General features: G+C 49.7%; 1 protein-coding gene across 3 annotated transcripts in view; it reads left to right on the top strand.

Moving 5' to 3' along the window:
* Positions 1-13,414, top strand: part of ACIN1 (apoptotic chromatin condensation inducer 1) — a 947,610-nt gene that overhangs the window by 604,845 nt on the left and 329,351 nt on the right. For all 3 annotated transcript variants that reach the window (XM_086923671.1, XM_086923670.1, XM_086923672.1), the window contains exon 8: positions 7,139-7,396. In XM_086923671.1, coding sequence (XP_086779797.1) covers positions 7,139-7,396 — 258 coding nt within the window. The remainder of the gene's footprint in view (positions 1-7,138; positions 7,397-13,414) is intronic.

Here is a 13,414-nt window from a genome sequence, read left to right as displayed (position 1 = left end):
TCCATGACAATCAAGGAGGGGGACAAAGCGGAGAAGGGGTCACCCTGGTCCGGGAGCGGAGATGGGGGCCACTGCGACTCCCCGCCCCCCCCCCGGCGAGTGAGAGGCCTCCTCTTGACAGCAGCCTCGCCTGCGGGATCCGGTTCGGCGCCGCCGTGTCATGGGCATCTCGAGGTTTAGCTGGGTCGTAGGCCTCCGGAAAGGGGATGGAGCCCGCCCAGGCAAGATGGGGCGCTCCTCCGTAAGCCAAGTCCATGCTGCCTGTGGGCTGTCAAAGAAAAAGGTCTTGTCCTGCAAAAGGACCTTAAGTCGAGCTGGGAAGAGGAGACCATACCGCAGTCCCAGAGCCCTGAGCTTTTGCTTGACCTCGTCATAAGACCTACTCTGGGATTGGACCTCTCTAGAGTAGTCTGGGAAGATCATCATCTTAGAGTTTTGAAAGAGCAGTGGGCCCAGGTCCCTGGCGGTCTCCAAGATGGCGTCCCTGTCGCGGAAATCGAATATGCGAAGAATGATGGGCCGTGCCGGGGCCCCAGGAGGCGGCTTGGGCACAACAGAGCGGTGGGTCCGTTCTACCGCAAACCAGGGGGAAAGTTTCTCTGCAGGCATCCAGGAACTGATCCAGGTTTCGAGGAAAAAAGCAGTGGACCCCTTCTCCACTACCTCCGGAAATCCCAGGAGGTGCAAGTTGTTTCTGCGTGCCTGATTTTCGGCATCCTCCGTGCTGCCATGGAGCTCTGACGTCAGCGTCTGAAGACGGGCCACTTGGGTTTTGAGGGTGGTCAGGTCATCCTCCACCGTGGAGATACGGGATTCCCCTGTAGTGATCCGCGCTGTGGCGTTTCGAAGGTCCTGCTGGATGAGGGCCACATCCACCCTCACCTCCCCAATCTTGTTTTCCACGGAGGCCTGGGATGTACTTATCGCCTGGAGGATTGTGGACAGATCCCCCCCATCAGCCCCTTGCGCAGGTGGGGGGCCGGCGCTGTATTCCTAGTTCGGTTTGGTGAACTGGTCCATCCGCATCTGGGTCGGGGGACCGGAGTCTGCGTGGTTTTACCCCTGCCCATGGCCGCAGCGAGCCGGATGTCGGCACTTAGGGGATGGTCCCGTCCCGAGGACCCAGTCCAGAGGGTCGAGCCTCCCGGCTTCTCAAAGGGGGCCCGCGTCCCCGGGATCCGGTAGTAGCGCGGTAGTCCCACCGCGGGCCGCGGTCCTCCAGGTCTCTCCCCGGCGCAGGCAGCAAGATCCAAGGAGCAGGGAGGCAGGGGGGAGGTGCCGCCGCCTGTTCATCTAGGGCCAAATCAAGCGAGGGAGCCCCCAGCGGTCTTGCAGGATGGGGCAATGGCTGTCAGCAGTCTCTGCTGGCCCCCCAGTGGAACAAAGCAGGGCCCCTCCGACGTTCTCCACGCACCGCGGTGTCAACCAAAGCCCCCCACACCGCCAATGCCCAGATGCGGGATAGGAGTCACAGTAACAGAGGGGGAGGGTGCAGCGCCCCGAGGGCCTCCAAACACGTGGGGGGCAGGTCCGGGGGACAGGCGCCGGTTGGCCAGATGTGTCCGTTGGCCAGACGCCTCTGCAGGACCCCAAGTGCACAGGGGCAGGACGCCGGTGGGGTGGCGGCCAGGCAGGAAGGCAGTCTCTGGCGTCAGTTCATCTCGGGCTCCCCAGGCCTCCCAGCCCGCTCAAGCAGCACACGGGCGAGGCCAGGGGGGAGCCCTCCGCCCAGTCCCAAGCCTCTCCTCACCTCTTAAGGCGCGCAGCAGCCCCCGGTTACTTCAGGCCGCGAGGGTGGGATCCATGGATGCAATGGAGCCGCGGCAGTTCAGAGCCGGCCCGCAGGAGCTACCCACTGCCCCGTTGGCCGGAGCAGAATGTTGGAGGGGGGCCGTCTTAGGCGTCGCAGGCCACAGGCGCCGCGCCGCACGGCCAGTGCCGGCTAGGTGCAGCGGCCCTGGGGAGGTCTTGGTCGTCCGGGGGGGTGGGCTCAGCAGGGAGCCGGTTGCGCCAGCAGCTCCACCCGCCCGGCGGGGGCGGGGAGCCGCTCAGGCAGCAGGGAGTCGCTGGCCGGGGATCTCAGTGCCGGGCCGCCTCGCTGGTTCAGATGGGGGCCGCCATTTTGTGAGCCTCGCTGCCAGGAAGGATCTGGTCAGTGGAGGCGTTCCCCAGCCCCCGAGAGACACCCCGCGGTACCGGGGAGTGCAGGGCAGCCAAGGGAGTCCGGCAACACAGGGGCTGCGCACCGATGGCAGCTGCTGAGGACGGATGCAGGGCTGATGATGGATGGGGGGTCCGGAGCACTCTTAGAGTGCGACCGCCATCTTGACGCCTCAGGCCACGCCCCCACGACTCTTTTTTTATGGCCTGAATGACGAAAGGCAGTTTCTGCTAGGCTGCTAGATTGGACAACAAAGTGTTGCATAGGTCAAACACATATTTAACTAGTTTGATCAACTAGTCAAATATGTATTTACTTGGGGAAATGCCTGGGAAAGAGACAATTAGAAAGGCTGAATGTGTGGTCTAGATGCAAAAATCCCCTTATATCTCCAACTAGGGCTTAATATTTATTTCCAAATTGGAATGGCATGGTGAGCAAAAAATGATGAATTTAGGCCCAGATATCCGTACTTTGGGTGATGTTTGACAATGTTCAGCATTCAGTGCATCATCTTTTTGTGTTGCTATGGTCGCCCTAAGTGGGAAGGGTATGCCCAGATGTGAGTCCCATGCTCACTATGCCATTGTATTCAAGCTAGCCTGCCTGATCAGGGGTGATACCCCAAAACCGGTCACAGGATGCTTGTTTCTGCTCCAGGAGGACCTGGCCTAGCAGTTCACGCTGGACTGTTCTCATGGGGAGCAGGGTCAAGACTGATTTGCATATAACTGGGTCCAAACTTAAATGGCAAGGTGAGTACAAAAACAATGGATTCAGGCCCAGATTTTTGTACTGTGGGTGAATGCTGGAAGGTGTTCAGCATTCCGTCAATCATCTTTTTGTGTTTCTACAAGTCATCTTTGGGTAGACCACCCCCAATAATCTTTATTGTGACTGCCCAGTTCTAAGTTATGAACTTTTGAAGAATTAATAACCCATCAGTCCAACTGGCAGAGTGAAAAGATTAGCCCCAATGACTAACATTGGACTGGGTTGCTATTTTCGCTCTGGATAGAAGGTTTGACTGCAGTGGGTATTTGGAAACACCTGTGAGTTAGCCATGGCAATTGATTTAAGATAAGAGCTGGGGATGCGATAATGGGTTGTTGGAATATCCATGCCCGCCCCTTGATTCCTTGACTTTGCCAGTTAAAGTTGATATCAATATTGAACATTTACAATCCCTGTTAAAATATGTAGATTTCTAAATTTTAATCTCTTCCGCTAATAGTTAAGGTTTAATTGTGATATTGGAGTATTTTGTGCTAAAATTGTTTAATTTGTGCCATTGGGAATTATATGTACAGAGGGGCGGTTAACATTTTAATAAGCCTGAAAGTTTTGGGCACTTGGGATTAGTAGTGTGGGTGCATAATATTTTCCCTACTAATCTTCTTATAGTTATATTTCTATTATTAGTAAAGACTATGGAAAGCTAGATATTCACATTTATTCTGTTTCATAGTCCTTACCCACTGCCACCTTGTTGAGTCTACCTTGACTCCTCAGCCCTACTACCTACTGAGAGATGATTCCCAAAATATGAGCTTAGATACTTTTAACTATTATCATGTTACCTGGACCATCTGGAGTGTTGTGGACACGTGACAACTCGGACCATACACCTATTACAGATCCTCTGGGCATCCCAAAGAACAGACTTAAATGTCTTTGGTAAAATGGTTTTCATTTACTAAAGTTGCCAGACAGTTACAAGTGTATCCATGTGCTTAAATGTGGTTTCCCCTTTTCCTAGTTTCTCAGTGGCCCTGGGTGGAGTGAGGGATAACTCAGTGGCTTTGAATAGAGGTAAATATGTATGTGCCAACAATCTAAAATGAAACACAGGCCTACCATCCAAACATGCAGTGGGGCTGCCACCCCCACAAAGTTGATAGCAATATAAACTAGCTCCAAAGTCAAAGTTCTAATACCCATATAAGGAACCACTGGTGGTTAGTGAGAGAGCCCCAGGCACCGTTAAGAATTAAACTATTTATGTCTCCAAATCCGTGTTCCAACTGGTGCTGAAATTTTAGTTAATACCCAAGGTAGATGTTCTGTGGGCTGCACACTTCAGAGGCCGGTATCACACAGGAAACTGATCAAGAGTGGAATTTTTCAGTGGCAGGGGCACACATATTTCCATCGTACCTTTAAACCTCAGTATCCAAGAAACAGTAGTTCAGATAGACATACTTCTGCTGATTTTGATATGTGGAGAACGGACGTCAGCCATGAAGATCCAGCCCATGGGCGAAGGCAAAACCCTGTGTTTCTGTCTGGGGCTTGAAAATTAACGACACTGATACCCACAAATTTCAAGTGGTTCAGGGCAGAGTACAGGCTCACCAACGGCCTATCAACTCAATGATGATACAGTTGGTGCTTTTTATATTAGCTCGACTACCAAATCAAGAGGTTCCAAGGCATGCTGTTCAACTCAAGCTGTTTTTTTAGGCAGACTTGAGTCCTGCTAGGCCTTGTTGTTGCTGTCTGAGATGGGCAGTTTTTAATAGCCAGTCCAGCACCAGCTCTAGCGTTCCCAGTGACGCACTGCAGAAGGGCTCTTCCGGGCCTAGACTTGGTTTTTTCCTTTTAGGGGACAAACAGCAACATGCAGAGTCCTGGAAGGACATCCTCTTTGAGCTATGGTTCACACCTCTGTGTGTCCAAAGTGAATACAAGAACTGGCACTGGAGTGACCATCATTAATCAATTCTGTGCAACCCTAGTGTGAAGGCAGAGCAAAGAGAAAATTAAAGAATAGTGGCAGGATATCAATCTCCTCTACTTTTGTCCCAACACTGACACCCAAGTGCGTAATAAAAACAAACCATCGCCAAAATGCATGAAACACATACGAAGGAGCGGGGCATTTAGAAGGGAAGGCAACTGGCATGGAACCCTGGTAATATCAACAAACATTTGCAATGCAATTGGTCTCGCCTTTGGGACCTTGTGTGTATTTAGCTATGCAGCACATTAGCCTGGGTGTTGAAACACCTACTGTTCTTTAACATGGAAGGAAAGGAAGCACCAAACTGCGTTTGTGTGGGAAATGGTGTAGTCCAAAGCTTTTTTTTGTAATCAGGGCATTTGGTGGTCATATCACTGGAAATACAAATGAAATGAAGTGAAAAGACATTTATAGGGCGCATGGCTAGCTGGAAGCGCCCCAGTGCTAAGACCAACACAGAAGGGGGCAGAAAGCTCAGGGGAACAGAAAAGTCTTAAGTTGTTTTCGGAAGAGCTGGTGACTGGGGATAGGACGTAGGTGTAGTTGAAGCGAGTTCCAAAGTTTGTTTGCGTTATAGGAAAAAAGTCACCCCCCACATCTGGCTTTTTTTATTCTGGGGACGTCTGCAAAATACAGTTTGTCTGAGCGGAGTTCCCTCTTGGCTTTATAGGTGCAGAGCAAAGCCGAATTGATAGGAGGGCCGGTCCCTTGCATAGTTTTATGGGTGATGCACAGGGCCTTGAATTATATTCGTTCCTGAATTGGAAGCCAGTGCAGGGACCGTATAGTTGGTTTTGCAGATTGTCTGTTAGGTAGTCCTGTCAGCAGTCTTGCTGCACTGTTCTGGACTAATTGGAGTTTAGAAATAACTAAGGCTGGGGAACCTAGGTAAAGTACGTTCCCGTAGTCCAGCCTCGAGAGTATGAGAGATTGAATCAGAACTTTTTTGGCCAGGGGAGGAAGAAGAGGAAAGATTTTGCGTTCCGTTTTAAGAAGGCCAAAACAGGTTGCAGTGGTTCTTCTGGCTTCGTCCTGAAGTTCAGCTCCTTGTCCAGCCAAATACACAGACTCTTAATCTCGGTCTTGGGGGCTGGGGGAGGACCCATACAGGATGGTCACATGAGACTGGGATTGAAACTGAGGGGGTTGCCCAGTAACATGATCTCTGTTTTATCACCATTGAGCTTGAGCTGGGACAGGTTCATCCAATGTGATACATTGATTTAAAATTTTGAAGATTAAACATTTTTTTTTGTCTATGGGTGCTCGTGGAAGACAATTTCTATGGACTGGAATCTAGAGAATGCTAATGTGATTCTTGTATTTTACTGACCTCTGCTGGTCGTTTTCTAGCAAGAAAGTTAAATAGAGACAGTTGCCAGAAACATTAAAAAAGAAAGTCCCTCAGCAGAAAGCAATTCTGGTATTTTACTGAACTCTACTGGTCGTTTTCTATCAAGACAGTTAAATAGAGGCAGTTGAACCGAAAAAATGTCCCAAGCAGAAGCAGACAAGTAAGTCCTAGGGCTGGTCTCCAGAGCCCACAAAGTACATTCACATATAAGTATATACTAAAGTATATACAAGAGGTCTCAAATTTTCGACCTAAAAAGGGTTTACCTGTACCTCTTCTTAGAGAGTTTGTATAAAAGTAAAGGTCTTTGTCTAGGGAGAAATGAAGTGTGCGTTGGCCAGTAATTACATCCCTCACGTCAGCCTATGAGAGTCACGGTCAGTGGTTTCTCTACACTTACTCCATATGTTGTTTGTGTTTATACTTAAACTGACACACTTCATTCTTGTTCTCCTCACTGTTACAGACAGCACTCATACTGAATTGGATTGCAATTCTAGAATTGAACGCTCATGGTCACCACAGACCTGCTGTTTTCTACTGTATATCTACTTCATTACAAACTTAAGCTCCCTTCCATACATACTGCCCTCACGGCCATACCATACTCTTATTAATCACTGTAAATATTCCCTCATTACAGACATGAGCCCTCTCCATCCACAAATACCTTGTGTTATTCACTGTTTGCCTTAAAGACGTGATCACCCAATCCTTCCTCAAATTGCTGATTTTTCTCTCTGTTGCCACTAGTGACCAGAGATACCTCTGTCCCACTTACCCTGCTGTTATTACTGGCAGTCATCTCATTGCACAGCGAAGCTCACTGTTTGACACTAATCTGTCCTCCTTTTTATTTTTCCAACAACTTTGCTCCCAGGTTCACCAAAGTCTCAAGGACAACATTTTTGAGGAGCTTGATCTGCAGAAGGAGCAGGAAAGTATGCACACCGGTTCCTTGGTGTTCAACCCTGGCGCAGAAGATGGCCCCAAGATCAACCTTGTACCTAACAGATCTCCCAATCGTTTGCACGAGGCTGAGTTGCCAGAGGATGCCAAGAAGATGACCATTTCTATGCCAGCTAGGAAGAAGCGGTGTTTCACTGACGAGCCCCCAGCCTGGGCATACAACGACGAGGTAGGTATCAGCTGTCTGATCCAAAGCTTATGGGATCCAGGGCCGAAAGTAGGGCCAGGGAACCTTTAAAGGAGGGAGGGGAGCCTGGGTTCAAGATGGAGGTGTGGGGATCCAAGGTTAGATATCTTGGAAACCTAGGTCTGGGAAGAATACAATTGGTAATAAGTCTGGTTCAGGGTAAGGGGAAGGGAGTCAGAGGTAAGAGATCACAGGTCAGACACCAAAGGAGTGAGGGGCTTAGAAGTCAGTGAAGCGACTAGTTTAAAGTTACCCGGTTACTGTTTCATCAGATACATCATGTTCGGTAACTCAACTAAATGTCTAGATCACTGTGATTTTTTGAATGAAAAGCTGGACTTGGACTCACCTGGTACCCTTAGGTTCGGGCTGTTTGAGGTGGGAATACACCTGTCGGGTAAGAGAGGCGCCGTATACACTGTGAAAGTGGAGACTGCAATTATTGACCAATTGTGAGAACAGGAACATGAGACTAAAAGACTGACTTGACAAATAAGGAGAGCAGAATCTGTTTAAAGTAAAACCCTTGGGGAAAATAAGGGAGAGCGGGAACATTTGCATGGAATATGGAGTGCACAAGTTGCAAATAGGAACAATAGAGGGGACAGTAGGTTGTGAACGGTTGCCTAGAAAACAGCTGCCCAGTCTGTGAGCGTTGTAGGCCCAGTCACCGGGCACAAACGAATAAGACATAGTACTCTATCTTCAGAGTAGCGAGAACTGGACAGCTAGTTTGAAAGAGAGAGGAGAAGGATGTCCTATAAGTAAGACAACAAATAGAGACAAATAGTTGAATCCTAATAAGTACAGAAAATAGCGGCTACATGTAAAATTGGCTGAAAAAGCTGAGAGTGAGAGCATGGCACCTGCCACTTCCTGTGGGAAATCCCATGTGTCCCCAACTTTCAGGGGGCACTCTGGTAAAATGATACCCGTATACAGAAACCCAGATTGTTTATTAATTTGACTTTTGGGAATGCTTGACCTGCTTCACCTTAAACCTCATGCTCTCACTCTCTCAGACAGTTTGTGACAAGTAAATTAATAACATATGTCTTGCCTCTTTCTTCATTTTTCAATGCTCGTCAACACTTCTACCTATCTCCTCTCTTTACATTTCTCTTCACTCTCTCTATCGCATCTTTGTGTACCTCACCTGTCTCCCAGTACACCTTTACTCCTCCTCTTTCTAGAACTCTCTCACTGCTACTCTGTGCCTACCTCTAAACCTCTACCAACTCTCACTACTCCATCTTGCTGTACCTTATCCCTCTCACTGTACGTCACTGCTTTTCCCTCTCGCCTCTTTCGTTCATATACTTCACTGATCCCGAATTCACCTGTCTTTACTTTACTTATCTTCCTCTCTCCCTATCTCTTTCTACCTCTCTCAGCCCTTGCGCTACCTCACCACTCTCTACTTCACCTCTCTCTACCGCACCTTTCTGTTCCTCATTTCTTTCTCTACCTCACATCATTCTCACTACCTCATTTCTCTTGAAAACTTGAAAAATTCATTAATAAAAGCAGTGGCTTCTGCAATAAAAGTAGAATCTTATAATAAAAATTATGAAGCTTCCAATGGCTAAATTTTGGGGAACTTAGGGAAAGGTCCAAAACAGTGAGGACAGGTGTATGATCGGAGATAAAAATAGAACCAATCTCCGAGGATTGAATAGATGGGTGTAGGGATTTACTAACCAAAATATAATCAAGTCTAGACCGTGTTTGATGAACATTGGAGAAAAAAGTAAACTCAAGAGAATCAGGGTTACAAGTCTTCCAAACATCATATAATGAACGAGAGGCAATGGCAGATTGAAAAGTTTTGTGGGATTTATCTTGATTAAATTTACACTTAGATTGTTTGTCAGAAAAGGGGTGAATCCATTGGTTAAAATCACCAGCAACAATAATATTCGGACATTAAATGGAAGAGAGTAAAATCTTAATGTCATTCCAAACTTCTGGATCTGGTCTAACTGAGCCATAGATATTCAATAAAACTAGTTCTTTAGTTTGTATAACAACCTCAGCCATTACCCATCATCCATCTCACTCCTCCCTCAAGCTCCCCAGCAGCTCAATAGGGCTCTGCGCCGCCTCGCGCCCAGCCAGCCCTCCTGTGCAGGGTTCGAGTCCGCCCGCCCTCTGTTCCTGCTATTTTGCTTCTGTTCCAGTTCTGGTTTTATTTTATTCCTAATTCAATCTCCCTGACTGCCACTGTAATTTTCTTCTTTTGTGTTCCCATTCTGCTCCCCCTCACATTTTCCCGCCGTTATCACCGCTATCCCTGACCCCTGCCCTTCCGTCCCGCCCAACTCCTGCCTCCCAGCTCATCCTCCCTTCCCCCTCCCCTTCAAATGGCGACCGCAGCGGACTTAAGGCAAGTCCGTCTACGCCCGTCCCCGCCTGGACTGCACTAAGCGTCAGAACCCCTGGCCCCAGCAACCGCCACGGCGCCGGTCTCTTCTACGACTCCAGCACCCTCCACGCACTCAACACCGGACGAGCACGCATCTGCTACCTGGCCGCCCGAAGCGCACCCAAGGGCCCTTCTCCTGCCGGAACTGCAGCTTCACCAGCATCCGGCCCAACAACCCATCGACGAGGAAAGAACCCAACCACCTCAGCTGCATCCTTCTCAACACCCACGCTGCCCGCAAACACGCTGTTGAACTCTGGGACCTACTCGACTCAACCTCCCCAGACGTCGATTTCCTGACAGCGACCTGGATGAACCCTCCTTGGCACCCTACGTTGCCACCCCAGATGGCTACAAGATCACCTGCATCGTCCCTCCCCCTCCCCTTCAAATGGCAACAGCTGTGGGGGAGCGCACGTGAGTCCTCAGACCTTGGTCCAAGGATCTCACTCCTCCCTCCAGCTCCCCAGCAGCTCAGCGGGGCTCTACGCCGCCTCGCACCCAGCCAGCTCTCCTGTGCAGGGTTCGAGCCTGCCCACCCTCTGTTCCTGCTATTTTGCTTCTGTTCCGGTTCTGGTTTTATTTTATTCTTAATTCAATCACCCTGACTGCTACTGTAATTTTCTTCTTTTGTGTTTCCATTCTGCTCCCCCTCATATTTTCCTGCTGTTATCGCCGCTATCCCTGACCCCTCACCTCCCGCCCAGCTCCTGCCTCCCAGCTCATTGTCCCTACCCCCTCCCCTTCAAATGCGACCGCAGCGGATGCGCGCAGCGGGGGCGCCGGGGGCGCGTCTAAGGCAAGTCCGTCTGCGCCCGTCATAGCCTGGAACGCGTCAAGCGCCAGAACCCCTGGCTCCCGCCAAGGCGCCCTTCTCCGCTACGAATCCAGCAGCTCCCTCCACGCACTCAACACCGGACGAGCACGCATCTGCTACCTTGCCACCCCGAAGCGCACCCAAGGGCCTTCTCCTGCCGGAACTGCAGCTTCACCAGCATCCAGCCCAACAGCCCATCGACCAGGAAAGAACCCAACCACCTCAGCTGCTTCCTTCTCAACACCTGCTCTGCCCGCAAACACACTGTTGAACTCTAGGACCTACTCGACTAAACCTCCCCAGATGTCCCCTTCCTAACTGAGGACCTGGATGAACCCCTCCTCGGCACCCAACATCGCTATCCCGGACGGCTACAAGATCACCCACAGGGACCACACCAACGGAATAGGAGTAGGAATCGCCATCGTCCACAGGAACACTCTGAGTATCGACCAACACCCTCAGCACTGCCGAACTCCTGCACCTCCAGATCCACACCGACCCCAACACCACCCTCAGAGGAATCCTCGTCTACAGACCAGCAGACCTCGACCCCAGTTCAGCGACTCCATCGCTGACTGTGTCAGCGCACACGCCCTCGCCTTCACGGACTACAACCTCCTCGGGGATCTGAACTTCCACCTCAAGAACAACAACAACACCAACGCCACCACCCTGATCGACAACCTCGCCAACCTCGGACGGCAGACAACTCGTCACAACACCCACCCACTCCTCTGGCCCCACGCTTGACCCCATTTTCTCTGTAAGCTCCCACGTCACCTTCAGCCACACCACCGAACTCCACTGGACCAACCATCACTGCATCCACTTCACCTTCCGGAAACCCACCGCGGACCACTGCACCCAACAGATGCCCCCCCTCTGTTGGGGCAAAGTCACCGAAGACCAGCTAACCACCACCCTCGCCTAGAGCCCACCCACCGACCCCGACACCGCCGCACGCAACCAGACAGTGGATCGACGACTGCGCCAACACCCTCGCCCCGCTCAAGAAACCCTCCAAAAGCCACACCAGCAAGAAAGCCAGCTGGTTCACTGAAGACCTCCAGGCCTCCAAGGAAACCTGCCGAAATCTAGAGAAGATCTGGCTCAGTGAATGAGCACCGGACAGCTACGCAGCCCTCAAGAACGCCACCTGCAGACACCATCACCTCAACAGATCCGCCAAGGGCCTCCTTCAAAGATCGCCTAGACAACAACGCACACAACAGCAAAGAGCTCTTCAACATTGTGAAGGAACTCTCCAACCCCAGCTCCAACACCAACGACATCCCACCTTCGCAAGACCTGTGCGACTCGCTTGCCACCTTCTTCCATCACAAGATCACAGACATCCACAACAGTTTCAATGCCACAACCCCCCTGACTACCACGGAGACACCCTCCCCCACGACCACCACCTGTAGTGTAGTTCCTATTTTCCCAATAGGCCCTGCGCATTGGAATAACATAAACAATAGTATGGATGTAGAAGTGCGGTCTTCCAGGTCTCTACTGACTATGCTAAACTTAATTGGGTTTGTTACCAACTAGCTCAGAGGTCACTGGAAACTTTCTTGACTGAATAGGAAGTGATCAGCTTCCCTGGTACAGACAAGAAGGGATTCAGTTTTCCAACAACCGCATAAACATGACAACTTTGCTCCTTGGAATAAGAGTCAATCTCTAAAGTCGTGTGAAACAATAGACAGTTATTTTACTCAGTCAGTTGTGCAGATTACTTTCACCAAGATGCAGAGAATAGAGAGACAGGCGTTTTCAATAAAAAGGTATTATTTATTGAACAGTCTTTCTTCTCATGCAAGAGAAATGAATTGCCACAATTGCAAGACTAGTTATTATAAAAAGTGCGTACAGTAAAATGAGGATTGCGAAATAATACTGTAAAAGCATTGATATGGTTTCTTAGCCATACAATGGTTAAAATGAATAAAATATATACATTCATATATACATTTAGCTAACATACTCAACTGGTGCTTCTAACTACGCCTACCCTAGTCTACCTGACCTAAGCCTAATACTTGGGAGGGAGTAAGTAAGTAGCAGTTTTAGTTAAGTTGGTTTTACCAAGGTTTGCTTCAAGAATTCTCTCTAAGGGTTTAGTCAACACCATACCTCTGGAATAGAATGTTGAAGGTCTTGTATCTCCTTCCAGGACTCGATATCCCAGCCACTCGCAAGAGTAGGCTGGAAACGCCAGAGTTGGATTTTCTCGGCAAGAGAAAAGACAGCGTCTCTCTCAGCCCGTCGAGGAGGAGGAGGGGCAGCGTCCGTGGGCAGCTTGCATCTGCTGGGCTCTGCAGGGGACAGCTGTTCTGCTCCTGTATTCACCACACCATTGCTATCATCGATGTCGTTGAGGCAGCGTTTGCTTAAGGCAACGTTGGCAATATTTATACCTGAAAGGTGCCTGGTTTGACGTAAGTTTTTCGACATAAGACGTCAATAAAGATGCCACTAGGAAGTGATCGTCTCTCAATGCTCATTAGAGTTCTATTACTAATCAAAACATAGCAAGCGGGGCTTTCCCAGGTTGCTGAGTTTTATCTTGTTGAAGAACTCGGAGTGTAATCTAGGAATCTTAGATAGTGGCTTCTGCTGTGTCATTTGCTCTAATCAGCTGCAGAGGAAGAGATTCTGAAATGTGGCTCTGATCGTGTTATGCCAGAGACGAGTTTCTGAAATATCGCTCTTGATCGTATATGCCATTATAGGGGAATAAATGGATTAT

Source organism: Lissotriton vulgaris, chromosome 5 (genome assembly GCF_964263255.1).
Source record: "Lissotriton vulgaris chromosome 5, aLisVul1.2, whole genome shotgun sequence".
NCBI lineage: Eukaryota > Metazoa > Chordata > Amphibia > Caudata > Salamandridae > Lissotriton > Lissotriton vulgaris.
Note: the sequence above shows the minus strand (reverse complement) of the source record. Positions and strands in the feature narration are given on the sequence as shown.